Raw genomic sequence first — 15,000 nt, forward strand, 5'->3', positions numbered from 1 at the left:
GGAAAGTAATTATTGCATATATTATATAATATAATAAATTATATATTATATATTATAATATATATATAAAATTTATATATTTATTGTATAGACTTAGGTATGCGTATTTTATATATTATATATAATATATTATATATTATATTTATATTATATTATATTATATATATTTTTTTTCTGTGGTAGAGTTGAGGGGATAAATTAGTTCTTGGGTATAATATTTTTTTATTATGTAAAAATATAAAAAGAGGAAAACACTTAATAATATAAAATAAAAAAAAAAAAAAAAACATATATTTATTATATAATTATATATTTATATTTTTTAATAAATATATTTGAGAATTTATTTATATGATAATACATCAAAAGTTAAATAAAAAGAAAAAAAAAAAAAAAATAAATATATATATATGTATTTGTTTATTTATTTATAATACTAAATATTTGTCGGATGACGAAAAATGTTCGTTAATATTTCAACAGGTGAAATTATTATTTTTATGAATTTTTCCTATATTTTAAAAAATATAATAAGAAATAAAGAATGGTATAATTTAAGAAAATCACATAAAAATTGAAAATATATATATAATATGAAAATTAATATTATATGAATATTACTAGAGAAAATATGAATAAATTAAAATTTTTTTTTTTTTTTTTGCAAATAAGAAAATATTGATATATATAACATATATATATATTACATATATATATATTTATATATATGTTGTTACATTATTGTTGTATTATATAAAATTACACATCATCTATGTAATCAAAATATTTCATTGATGGATCAATGGGTTGATTATTTTTATCCATTAGAAATAAATCAAAACAATGGTTACACATATAGGATGGGTTTTCTTTTAATAAGTATGAATCTAATACAATTTTTTGTGCAATATTTTTATGACAAGATATACAATATTTATTTGATATATTAGGTTTGAATGTTCTAAGTGGATAGTTTGAGAAATGTTTATCTCTTAATTTATTATATTGTCTTATATTATTAAAAACAATTCTATGTTCACAAGTTCCTTGATGTAAGAAGCAACATTTTTTAAATAGAGGTATTTCGATTTGATTAAGAATAGCTTGATCTTGATTTATTTTATATGGATATTTAATAAAATTTGTTTTCATTTTTTTCATTTTATAAAAATTAATAATACTAGTAGAATAATCTACAGCATTCTTACTTCTTAAATCTGGATATAATATACCATCAATAAAATATAATGAACCATCACATTTTGGTAATCCATAATTGGAAGTATCAAAACAAAAGAAAACATCTGTCAAATTTGCTAATGTTTGATTTGATAAAATTTCATATTCAGCTATTTTTATTCCTCTTATAGGATGATAAAAACAAACTGATATTATAAAAATATCATTTGAACTTTGATTTTTTATTATATTATATGTATTATTATTATTATTATTATTATTGTTGTTGTTGTTATATATTTGATTTTTATCATGTGTAAAATATTTATGTATTAAATTTTGATTAATATATAATGCTTTTAATAATGTGTTATTAAAATCACATACTAATTTAAATGTTTTCGATATAGTTTTTTCTTTTAATTTTGATATGATTTGATATTTATTAAAACTATTATTCTCCATTTTTGGCAACCATTCAATATAACATTTAGTACGATTTAAAATTTTGTTTTCATTAGTATTAATATCAGCAATTTTTTTTAAAATATTCATATCTATTTTATATTGCCAATTATTACAATTATAATATACTATATGATTAATGATTTCATCAATATTTGGATTTCTTATACCTGATAATAATATTTTTATAAGATAATTATAATATTTTATAATATATTCTTTTTTATAAGTTGAATTATGATTTGTTATACATGTATCTCCTTTATATTCTTCAGATCTAAAATTTTTTTCTTCACAGTTTTCTTCATAATATTTGCCTTTTAGTCTTTTCTTAATTTTATCACATTCTTCTTTAAATTTATTAATTTTTACTTTTTTGATATTAAATGTTGATTTCACATTTTGATAGATCCATTGATTTTCTAATTCTTTTTTTATTGGTATATTTGGATATTTTTCAAAAAGATGTAAATTCTTTTTTATAATTTTATTATCTCTTTTGTTGTATACCCGTTGTTTTTTATATGACCTATGGTTATCACCATCATCATCATCATCATCATAATTATTATTATTATTATTGTTGATGTCATGATTATTATTATTATTATTATTATTATTATTGTTATTATTATTGTTATTATTATTTTTGAACACTTGATCATTTTCATCACACTGATCATCATTATTTTCTTCCAATATTTTATCTTTTTCAACATATTCATTTCTTTCTTCTATCCTTTGCCCTTCTTCATTCATCTCAGGACATTCCCAATTTGAATTACTCATTTTATTTCCTTTCCTCACAATATTTTTAAGATATTTCATAAAAAGCTTTTCATTTTCACTCTCATAATCAGCACAATCTTCTTCTTGTTTTTCTTTATTGTTGGAATTATCATTTTCTGAATGTTCTGACAAGCCACTTGCATCATCATTATATTTTATTTTGTAGAAATCAAAATCGTCTTTATTAAATAGGGAATCTATTGAAAAATGAGGAATAGGTATTTGAAAAGAGAAATATTTACCTTCATCCATAAAAATGAAACAAAAAAAATAAAAAAAAAATAAAATAAAATAAAATAAAATAAAAAATAATAAAAAATAAAAATAAATAAAAATAAATAAATAAAAAAAAATAATGATTTATTATGTGATGATATAATAAAAGAAAAATATATGACAAAAAAAAAAAAAAATATATATATATAAATATATAATATATAATATATATATGTAGTCGGTCTTTTTATAACAGAAAAAAATAAAAAAATGAATAAAATATATGCATATTATTATGTATATTTAGGTTTGGGAAATGATGAATGATTCGGTGTTATATATATATATATATATATATATATATATACATATATTTTTATATGTATTATTATTATATATACATATATATATATATATATATTATACATATTAATAATTTTGTTAATTTGGGGAACTTGAATATTTATAAATGAAATAAAATAATAATATATATGTAAGAATATTACTAAATAAAAAATATTAAAAAAATATATGAAAAGGGAATAAATATATTTCTGTACATTTGGGATTAGTCTAAGAATGAAATGATAATATGTGTAAACTAAACAAAAATAAGTAAATAAATAATAATATATGTATATATATATATATATATATATATATATATATGTAATATTTTTATTTTGTTATTTTTATTTATATTTATATTTATTATTGATAAAAAAAGAAGTTATTTTAATTTATATGAATTATAATATAAAATAAGAGAAAATGAAAATGAAAAAATGTTTTTGAAAAGATGAATATGAAAAAATGAACTTAAAAAAATGAATGTAGTCATTTATATCTTTTCCTTTTTGACATTATATAATATTTTTTGTTCTTATGTAAGTAATGCTTTTAAAATAAAATCCGCTTCAGGATTTACGACTTTTAGGGAGTGGAAAAAAGATACAAGAAGGATATCAAAATTATATAACAATGTAATTAATAAAAAACAAAAAAAATAGCATATACATATATATATTATATATATATATTATATTATATATATGTGCATATTTATTTATATTCATATTTATTCATTTATTATATATATATTTTTCATATTTTGTTTTGTTAGTTGGAAAAAGTAAATAATGATTTAAAAAAGAAAGATATAATAAAAAAATGGACTGAGAATTATCATTTGAGAATAATATTAAGTTCCTATTTTTCCGATCATTTACAAAAAGCTGTTTTTAATGTGAAAGAAAAGTTAAATCAATATCCTCAGTTTATAGTAGCAGGTCCAATTCCTCAAAAGACAATAAGAAAGAGGTAAAATATATATTTGAGAACACATTAGGATTATATATATATATATATATGTAAACATATGCATATATCTATATATTTATATGTTCACATGTAGATAATTTTATTTTTCATTTTAGGTTTACATTTTTGAGATCTCCTCATGTGGATAAAGATAGTAGAGAACAATTCGAAATAAAACAATACAGTTGTAAATTAGATATTTTTTTGAACTCTTCTGTTCCTATAAAAAATTCTGAATGTAAGATAAATAAATTATATATAAAAATATAAATATAAATATAAATATATGTATATATATATATATATATATATATATTTATTTATTTATTTATTTATTTATGTTTTGTTCTTTACAGTTGTAAATTTCTTGTCAGTGAAATTGCCCAGATTTGTAGGTTTTGAATATTACTTTGAAGAGAATTATAAAGGATTGTCAAAAGAAGAAGTAAAAAAATTAAAGAAGAAAAAATATGTCAGTAAATATTTTACCAACTTATATAATGCTGAAGAAAAAAAAAAATATGTAGATTTGTTACTTGAGAATTCTAAATATATGAATGTCAAATTACCAAGAAATTTTTTCGAATTATATAAATTCCCTTTAGAAATATTAAAGCATTATTACAAAAAGTAAGTACTATAAACCTTAATTTGAATTGTGAAAGGTGTTTCTTTTTTTTTTTTTTTTTTTATGACTGTATTATTATAATTATTTTATATAATGTATATAAATATTTTGTATTTTTTAGTCAAAATATATCTTAATTTCCAAGTTCTAATTATATATAATTTACATGTGTATATTATTATTTTTTAATTTTTTATAGAACAATGGAAAAGAAAAAGTGGTACCATGAAAATGAGGAGTTAATGAAGAAAATCGAATCTTTATCTTTTGATTGATTGGCATAGAGATAGATATATTTTTGAAACAATAATATGTTTATCATAAATTTATTTATTTTAATTTTTTTTTGTGAAGGTATATATATGTATTTTTTTTGTTTATGTAATTATGTATTTGTTCATTTTTTATAAAACAGTATAGAAGTTATAAATATAAACATATATATATATATATATATATATATATATATATATATATATATATTTATATGATATTATTTTCTTTCGCTTCCCTTTTTTTTTTTTCAAATATGTTTAAATTTTAAAATGGTAAATATGTATATATATATATATTAATATTTATATATATGCTTATTTATATATATAAATGTGTAAATTTTAACATATATATATTTTTATTTTTATTTTTTTGTTTAATTAAAATTATTTAACACATTCTCCTTTTATATTAATATATTTTCAAATAAGATATAATAGTTATATTCTTAGGCATTGTTCTTAATTTTTCTATATATTTCACAAATTCTTTATTAGTATGAGAATTGTTTTAAATAGGTGTTACTACATTATTTGAATATATATATATATAATATATATTTTTTTTTTTTTTTTTAAAGAATGAAGAATATCAAAAAAAAACAAAATGTGTATAATATATTAAAAACAAAAAAAAAAACACATTATGATGTCAAATTGTGAAAAAAAAAAAAAAAAAAAAAATTCATATATATATATATATATATACATATGTGTTAAATATATTTTCCTTTCTTTACAAATATGAATAGTGAGATTAAGACGAATTATCATTTTTCTGTTAAGAATGTAAATTTTTTTAAGAATGCATTATCTTTATTAATTGTTGACGATAATAAGAGTAACGTAAATTTTAAAAAGAACAGTAGTAATAATATAATTGAGAGAGAATGCCTTATATTATTTAATTTATATCATGATGGTTTAATGCTTAGAAGTTTATCAAAATGTAAACAGATTTACTGTTTTTTATATATGGATTCTAATTGTTTCTCTAGTTATAATATATTTGAAAAGGATATAGAAGAGACAATAATATGTGAAAATAACAATGCATGTAAAAAAAGGAAAATTAATAATCATAATATTAATGATGATGAAATAAATATTATAGGTGATGGAAAAAATATTATAGGTGATGAAAAAAAAAATATTATAAGTGATGAAAAAAATATTATAGATGAAGAAAAAAATATTACAAATTCTAATTACAGTATAAAAAATTGTGACAATTATTTTTCAAATAATTCCTATGATAATGAAAAAAAAAATTACATTAAAGAAGAAACAAATAGTATCAATTCTGATAACTTATATACTGGTCATGCATTTGATAATGAAAATGAAGTAATTAAATTAAAATCCTTATCACCATTAAAAATAAATGATAATGAGAAATATGAAAATGAAAATGAATATAATATTAGGAAAAAAATATATGAAGAAATTGATGAAAAAAAAAATTATTTTGAATTCCTTGTATCACCTTTTGAATTATTAAGAGCCTTGGAATTTCTAGATGCAATTATTTTAAATATAAAATTTGATTATGCAGATCATAAATTAATATTTAAATTAACAGATGAAGATGGTGATACATCTGAAACGTTTGTAAAAATTGTAGTAGATTATTATTCTGAAATATATAAATTAGAAAAATATAGTTTTCAAAGTAATAATTATAATTACTTTTCCTTACAATCAGAAATATTGTCTTTCTATCTTGAATATCTTATAAAATCTAATGATCAATATATTACGTTTTATATAAATGAGTATAAAAATGATACTACATGTATACTAAAAATGGTAACAAAAAAATAAATAAATAATAAAAGGCATATATATATATATATATATATATATATATATATATATATATATGTTGTATTTATAATAATATCTGAGTACTTTCATTTTCTTTTAGGAAACCAAAAATAAAAATTATGAAAGAGCTGTTCAATTAATGCCCAAAGAAAATTTTGATGAATATAAAAGTTTAAAAAATGAAACGTAAGCAAATAAAATAATAATAAAAAAAAAAAATACAATAATAGCAAATAAAATTAAGAAAAAGGAAAAGACATACATATATATATATAATATATACATAATATGTACACATAAATATATATTATTATTTTTTTTTTTTTAATAGATTTAATTACAGAATTAAAGATATATCAAAAATTAATCAAGCATTAAGTAATTCAAAAATATTATATATATATTATATATATATATATATATATATATATATTTTATTTATTTATTCATTATTATAACTTATAATATTTACATTTTTATTTTTTTATCAAGAAATAAGTTCCCATGTTCGTTTGGATTTTCAAGATAATGGTTTACTAAGATTTCAATTTACTCTCAAGTAAAAGAAAAAATAATATTATATATGTATCATTTGCATGTGTTGTTTTATATTTATTATTTTATTTTTTTTTTTAATTTGCTACACATATATGCATAATAATAAATAATAATATGAGAGGAAAAAAAAAAAAAAAAAAAAAAAAAAAAAAAAAGACAATTTTAATAGTGTCTTTTATTATTTTTACTTAATTTTAATAATTTATTTTTTGTTATCATACTTTTTTTATTAATATCATATTTCAGAATTTTTCTTTTCATATTTATTATTCATTTTTTTTTCTCCCTGCACATGTATATATATATATATATATATATAATATATATATTAATATATTAATATAATTTAAAAAATACGTATATACACATATATATTTAAATATATTTTATTATTTTATTTTTTTATTTTTTCAAGGGAATATAATATGAATGGTACTCATTTATGTTACTTTATACAACCTTTATCAGATTTAACTTCATATAGTTCGATATAGTTAATATGAAGAGAAAAATACAAATACAAATACAAATACAGATGAATATAATATGATATAATATATATGTGTGTATATATATTTCTTCCCGTGATATCATCAACATAGTATTAATATCATAATTTAATACATTCATTTTTATATTGAATGTAGGTCTTCTACTATTATATGCTACATTTTATTGGTAAAATAATATGTACATTATATAGATATTATATGTGTATAAATAAATAAATAAATAAATAAATAAATATATATATATTATTATGTATATTTGAAAAATCATATAATATACTTTTTCTTTTTATTCTTTTTTTTTTTTTTTTTTTTTTTGTTTTCTAATTTTTTATAATTTTATGACATACGCGATATGTTCTTTTTATTTTTTTTATTTCCTCATTATATATATATATATATATATATATATATATATTTATTTATTTATTTATTTATATATATTTTATGTTATATAAATATGTATGTGTATATATATATATATACATAATATATATATATTTTTATTTATTTATTTATATTGATCAAGGGGGAATAGAAAAGTTATATTTCTAAATGTATGTTATATTTTTTTTTTTTTTTTTATAACAATAATTAATGAAATATATAATACATGTTATTGATTTATTTGTTTATCATATATTATTTTTATATATTTATTTTCTTCTTTTTTTTTTTTTTTGTAAAATTTTTTTTTTTTATATATATATATTTCTTTTTGGGTTTGTTCTAATAAATATGTTAACTTAAAAAAATAAACATAAAATAAAATAGATGAAAATAAAAGAAAAGAAAACAAAACAATGAATGAAAATTTGAATAATGCATCAGAAGAATTTAAAAAACAGCTTTTATCTGGTATGTTAATCTATATATGATGATTAAATTTATGGATGTCATATTATATATATATATTATTATTATTATTTTTTTTTTTTTTTTTTTTTTTTGATGTAGCTGCTATAAAAAGGGAAGTAAAAGAAAATATCGAAATGAATGTTAAACACAAACCAGATGATAATAGAAATAATAATGATTTTATAATTTATATGGAATTACACATGGAAAATTTGGTGATTAGGAGATATAAGTTTGTCCTAGGGTAAGATTAAAATAAAATATATATATATAAAGATACAATATGTATTGTTTAATAATATTAATATTATACATATATATATATATATATATATATTTTTTTTTTTTTTTTTTTTTTTTTTTTTTTTTTTTTTTTTTTTAGTAACGAATTACAGTCTCCCATTCGGAATAGTGTTCAGATAACTAGGTTCCTAATTATGAAGAGTCAAAATCATATAATGGGTACCTGTGTATCTGATAAGGTAATATTATGTTATAGTAATGATAATGACACAAGAATTATATTGAATAGGTTAATAGATGAATTAGATAAGAATTATTTTATTACCTTAATATTGGAAGGTAATTCAAACAATGATGATAATAATAATGATCACCATAATAATAATGATCACCATAATAATAATAATCACCATAATAATAATAAACACCATAATAATAATAATCACCATAATAATAATAATGACCATTATAATTATAATAATAATAGTCATCATAATAATCATATTGAAAAATGCTTATTATCTTACATAATACAATTTACAATTGTTTGTAAATACCTAGAATGTGGAAAATGGTTTCATATATGGGATAATATGAATACAATTATAGAATCAAAATTTTGTGGTAATAATAATTGTAAATATTTTAATTGTCTTGGATTTAAATTTAATATGTTAAATAGTGATTATAATATATTGAATGAAGAGAAAAATGGATCGAATATATATATTATGAAATTACATTTAAGAGTAACAGTAAATATATATAAAATATTACCTTTATGTGATATTAATGATAATATTAATGTATATTGTTTACCACGTTGTTCAATGAAAGCAACAATATTGAATATTATTTCATCATCATCAACTAATGATCCAAATATAAAAAAATTTGATTATAAAAATTATTGGTTAGATATACATGGATATCTATTAAATGATATGTGTTTAGATAAAATAGTTCAAGTCAGATTATATAAAGGTATATTTAATTATCCACAAGGTGTATTATTAAGAGATAATATATATAAATTAAATATACCTATTAGAAAGGAACATACAATATATATATGTAGTCATCTCAAACAATTTCAATTACTCATAAAATCTAAAATGAATATTTTAAAATATTCAGATACTTTACACTTTCAAAATATATGTGATCAACTAAGGCAAAATAACATGAACATAAAAAAAAACGAACATGTCGAATTCTACGAAAAGATTAATCATCTGTGTAATAATGTCATAGAAGATAATAAGCAAAATAATCAAGACCATTCTCAAAACAACAACAACATAAATATAAACATAAAAAATAATAATGATAGTTATAATAATGATAGTTATAATAATGGTAATAATAATAATAATAATAATAGTAGTTATAATAATGCTTATCGTACTTATGGTAACACCTTATTCAGTTCTATGAAATCCATAAGTTTAGATTTTATCAAAAAGGAAAAAACACAAGACAACGAAACAGATAATCAGAAACATACTAAGGAAGAACTTAGCAAAAATATTGATTCATATTTGAAAGAATCAGCTATGAATTATAGAATGATAAAGAATGAAAAAAATACAAATTCTTCATATAATAAAGATTCATCTAATCATTCAAATAAATCAAATATATCAAATATATCAAATAAATCAAATAAATCTAATATATCAAATAAATCAAATATATCAAATAAATCAAATAAATCAAATAAATCAAATAAATCAAATAAATCACATACATCAAATATATCTAACAAATCACATATATCTAACAAATCACATATATCAAATATATCTAACAAATCACATATATCTAATATATCCAATAATTCTAACGAATCGTTTAATTCAATCAATTCAAACTACTCTGATGAGTCATTTAATTCAATTAAATCCAATAATTCAAATAATCCAGCTCAACAAAATATTCACATAAAAAATGACATAATTTATGATAATGATGAACAGAATATATCATACCAAAAAAATGACGTTGCTATTAAAACAGAATATAAAACGAATACTACGGAAAATTTAAATAAATATCTAAATGAAGTGTCACAGAATTATAAACATATAAATAATAATAATAATAATAATAATAATAATAAAAAGAATAATTATAATAATTATAATATTACAGATGATGATGATAATTATCTAATGCAGGATTTAGACTCATTTGAAAGAGTTAATGCTCATGTAATTCTTTCTAAAGAATTTCAAAATTTTCTTGATAATCTAGATGAAGTGGAGTTATATACAAATGAAAAATTAAAAATTATTGATTTCAATGAACGTGAAAAAAAGAGACCACACTTACATATTAAAAATTCATTTGAAAATAATATTGAAAAGATTAATGAAAATGATAATCACATATCCAACATACATATAGATACAACACTACCTATGGATGTACCTGCCTATATTGAACATAATAAAAAAATTAAAAAGTAACATGAATTTTTTTTTAAAGTTTTTTTACGAATAATATAACCTTTATTTAGAACAAGGAAATATATATAAATATATATATATATATATATATATATATATATATATATATTGAGCACTTACAAGGGCAAATGGTATATAAATATTATATATGTATATATAATTAAAAATATATCATTTAAAATTAAAATTAATCTTTTTTTTTTGAAAATCTTTAATATATATATATTTTTTAATTTTTATTTTTTTATAAGTATTGATTTTAATAAGTAAATATATATATAATTTTTTATATTATATTTATCATAGAATAATAAAATATTAATTATTTTTTTGTTTTCATATATATAATTTATTTTATTTTATTTTTTTTTTTTGTATTTAATTAACATATTATATATTAAACTCTTCCGGGGTATGTAAAATATATAAAAATATATAAAATATATATTATAATAGAAATATAAAATATAATAAAAAGAAATAACTATATATTAATTTATATATTTTTATAAATATAATTTTAAAAAAATATAAATAACAGATTTATAAGATTAATAAAATAAAAGGGATAAAATATTTGAAAATATTATTTTTTTATAAGAATATATTTATTATATTAAAAGATGTAGTAATATAATAACTTTTAATTTTTATATTTATATTTCTTATGTGATAATATATATTTTTCTTTTTATGTAAAACTTGTGATGTTGTATTATTTTATTTAATTATATATAATAATTTATTTATTATTTCTTGTCCTTTATTAATAATTTTTTTTTTTTTTTTTTTTTTTCATGACTTTATTTTTTAAAAATAAATAAAAATAATATTATTCAGGATATAGCATTTTTTTTTTTATTTTTTTTTGTACAACTTTATATTATTTTATTTTATTTTTATTAATCTTTATTTTTATGTTAATTTAAATATGAGGAAATTAAAATATCATGAGCAGAAATTATTGAAGAAAGTAAATTTTTATGACTGGAAGAGGACGAATAATGTAAGAGAAGTAAAAGTATTAAGAAAATATGTAATACAAAACAGAGAAGACTATACAAAATATAATAAAATATGTGGATATATAACCAAGTTAGTATCAAAATTAAGATTATTACCAGAAAATGATGAATTCCGCATAAAAATGACAGATGAATTATTAGATAAATTATATGATATGGGTTTAATTAATTATAAATCTAGTCTAGCTGAATGTGAAAAAATAACTGTTTCATCTTTTTGTAGGAGACGTCTAGCTGTCTTACTGTTCAGGTTAAAATTTGTTCAAACAATTAAGCTAGCCATAACATATATTCAACATGGAAATATAAGAATTGGAAATAACGTAATAAATAATCCTTCTTTTCATATAAATAGAAATATGGAAGATCATATAAAATGGGCAGATGGATCAAAAATATTAAAACACATACAAAAACATAAAGAAAGTAAAGATGATTATGAGTTGTTAGGAAATTAATATTATAATCACCTTAACGTATATTATATATAAAATCACACATTCACAAAAATTTTACAATTCTTTATAGGCGATTTGATAATATATACAAAGATACATACATATATATAAATATATATATATATATATATATATATGTATTATTTAGAAATATATACACATATATATATATATATATATATATATATTTTTTACAATTTTTATTTTATTTTATTTTATTTTATTTTATTTTTTTTGTATTTATATTTGTTGTTTTATCGTTTGAATTTTTTACAACTTTTTAATTAAAACACCCAAAATTAAAAAAAAAAAAAAAAAAAAAAAAAAATTAATTTATTCAAATAATTAAAAGAATTTAAAACAGATATATCTCCCTTTTTTATGAATATATTACAATATATATGCATATACATAATACCTTGATATAATATAATGAAAAAATGTTTCATCTTAAAATTACATATAGGAAAAAAAAAAATAATGTGTAATAAAAAAACATAAACATAATATAAATAACAATATAATATGCACAAAATATGTTTGTTTATTTTGAAGATAAAAAAATATTATATATTTTGTTATAATATAATATGTTATACATTTTATATTATATTTTTAAAATAAATAAATATATACATATATATATATATATATATATATATATATATATATAATTTATAATAAAATTTCTTACAACAATTATTATTATAAAACATATATTTTTTTTTTTTTTTGAAATACCAACAACCAAGTAATATCTATATATTTTTATATATATTTATAATATATATATAATATATTATATACCACCTCAGTCACTTAAGCATATAAAATAAAATAAATGTTGTAGCTTTTTCAAATAAAAATAAATTTTAAATTTTAAAAAATAATGACATAAGAAAAAAAAAGGTTTTATAAAATGAAAATAATATTTGTGAAAAAAATAATACTTTTTTAACATAATAAAAAAAATGTATTTAAATATAAATATATATATATTATATATATTTTATATTTAAGTATGCATAGTTCTGTATATTCGTAATATATATATATTATTATATAATATATATATATAATATATATATATATATATATATATATATATATATATAATAATAATATATTATTATAATATATTTATAAAAAAAACTTCTTTCTTTATTATATTTCTTTATATATAAGGAATTTATAAGAGAAAATAATATATATATATTATATTTATGTATTAAATAAAAATATACTATATAATTTTAAATACCATCAACATATTATAGTTATTCAATCGTATACTACATATAATTATAAATGTTATATGTACGATGAATTTTTTTTTTAATTTATATATATATATATATATATTAATATATTTATAATATGTATATAATTTTTTTTTTTTTTTTTTTTAAATATTAATTTATAAATATATATATATATATATAATTAATAATATATTTTATATTAAACTTAAATTTTAATTTAACAAAAAAAAAAAAAAAAAAAAAAATAATAATAAAAATTTTATTTACAAAATAGGTAAAAATATAATATATATTAATTATATAAACGTATTATTTATATATATAATAATATTTATTTTTTTTATTTTTATATAATTTTTAAGAAAAATATAAAAATTATAAAAATAATTATATAATATATATATTATATAAACTTTTTTATAAAAATAATTTCCCCATTAAATAAAAATTACTCTATAATATTAAACAATTGTTGTTTAATTATAAAAATAATATATTTATATATTTATTTTAAAATTTCAAAAAAAGTTTTAATTTTTACTTAAAATAAATAATGGAAAAATCAAAATTAGCAAAGGTTGAAAAAGTATTAGGAAGAACAGGAAGCAGAGGAGGTGTTATACAAGTAAGGGCACAATTTATGGGAGATTCAGAATTAGCAGGAAGATTTTTAATTAGAAATGTTAAAGGTCCAGTAAGAGAAGGTGATATCTTAGCCTTATTAGAAACTGAAAGAGAAGCAAGAAGATTACGTTAATTTTTTTTTTTTTTTTTTTTGAATGTATCAGAATGTAGTAAAACTATGTATGTATTTTTTTTTCATCTCCACATACAAAAAAAAAAAAGAAAAAGAAAAAGAAAAGAAGAAAAAAGACCAAAATAAAGTGAAATAAAATAAAATAACTATGAAAAGATGG

General features: G+C 16.3%; 6 protein-coding genes across 6 annotated transcripts; 5 read left to right on the plus strand and 1 right to left on the minus strand.

The window, feature by feature from the left end:
- Positions 1-759: 759 nt before the first annotated feature.
- Positions 760-2,685, minus strand: PADL01_1460800 (snRNA-activating protein complex subunit 3, putative; the record flags this gene model as incomplete). Its single annotated transcript, XM_028684908.1, has 1 exon — positions 760-2,685. The coding sequence occupies one exon, from the start codon at positions 2,683-2,685 to the stop codon at positions 760-762; it is 1,926 nt and encodes a 641-aa protein (XP_028540939.1).
- Positions 2,686-3,476: 791 nt separating this feature from the next.
- PADL01_1460900 (apicoplast ribosomal protein S10, putative) lies at positions 3,477-4,872 on the plus strand (the record flags this gene model as incomplete). Its single annotated transcript, XM_028684909.1, has 5 exons — positions 3,477-3,632; positions 3,773-3,969; positions 4,086-4,207; positions 4,344-4,599; positions 4,797-4,872. 5 exons carry the CDS (start codon positions 3,477-3,479, stop codon positions 4,870-4,872), a joined length of 807 nt encoding a protein of 268 aa, XP_028540940.1.
- A 744-nt stretch (positions 4,873-5,616) lies between these two features.
- Positions 5,617-7,751, plus strand: PADL01_1461000 (conserved Plasmodium protein, unknown function; the record flags this gene model as incomplete). Its single annotated transcript, XM_028684910.1, has 5 exons — positions 5,617-6,681; positions 6,800-6,885; positions 7,031-7,077; positions 7,192-7,258; positions 7,673-7,751. The coding sequence occupies 5 exons, from the start codon at positions 5,617-5,619 to the stop codon at positions 7,749-7,751; spliced, it is 1,344 nt and encodes a 447-aa protein (XP_028540941.1).
- An 818-nt stretch (positions 7,752-8,569) lies between these two features.
- PADL01_1461100 (conserved Plasmodium protein, unknown function) lies at positions 8,570-11,338 on the plus strand (the record flags this gene model as incomplete). Its single annotated transcript, XM_028684911.1, has 3 exons — positions 8,570-8,624; positions 8,724-8,868; positions 9,007-11,338. 3 exons carry the CDS (start codon positions 8,570-8,572, stop codon positions 11,336-11,338), a joined length of 2,532 nt encoding a protein of 843 aa, XP_028540942.1.
- A 931-nt stretch (positions 11,339-12,269) lies between these two features.
- Positions 12,270-12,821, plus strand: PADL01_1461200 (U3 small nucleolar ribonucleoprotein protein IMP3, putative; the record flags this gene model as incomplete). Its single annotated transcript, XM_028684912.1, has 1 exon — positions 12,270-12,821. The coding sequence occupies one exon, from the start codon at positions 12,270-12,272 to the stop codon at positions 12,819-12,821; it is 552 nt and encodes a 183-aa protein (XP_028540943.1).
- Positions 12,822-14,636: 1,815 nt separating this feature from the next.
- On the plus strand, positions 14,637-14,840 carry PADL01_1461300 (40S ribosomal protein S28e, putative; the record flags this gene model as incomplete). Its single annotated transcript, XM_028684913.1, has 1 exon — positions 14,637-14,840. The coding sequence occupies one exon, from the start codon at positions 14,637-14,639 to the stop codon at positions 14,838-14,840; it is 204 nt and encodes a 67-aa protein (XP_028540944.1).
- Between the last annotated feature and the right edge of the window lie 160 nt (positions 14,841-15,000).

Source organism: Plasmodium sp. gorilla clade G2, assembly GCF_900097015.1.
Source record: "Plasmodium sp. gorilla clade G2 genome assembly, chromosome: 14".
NCBI classification, from domain to species: domain Eukaryota; phylum Apicomplexa; class Aconoidasida; order Haemosporida; family Plasmodiidae; genus Plasmodium; species Plasmodium adleri (nom. inval.).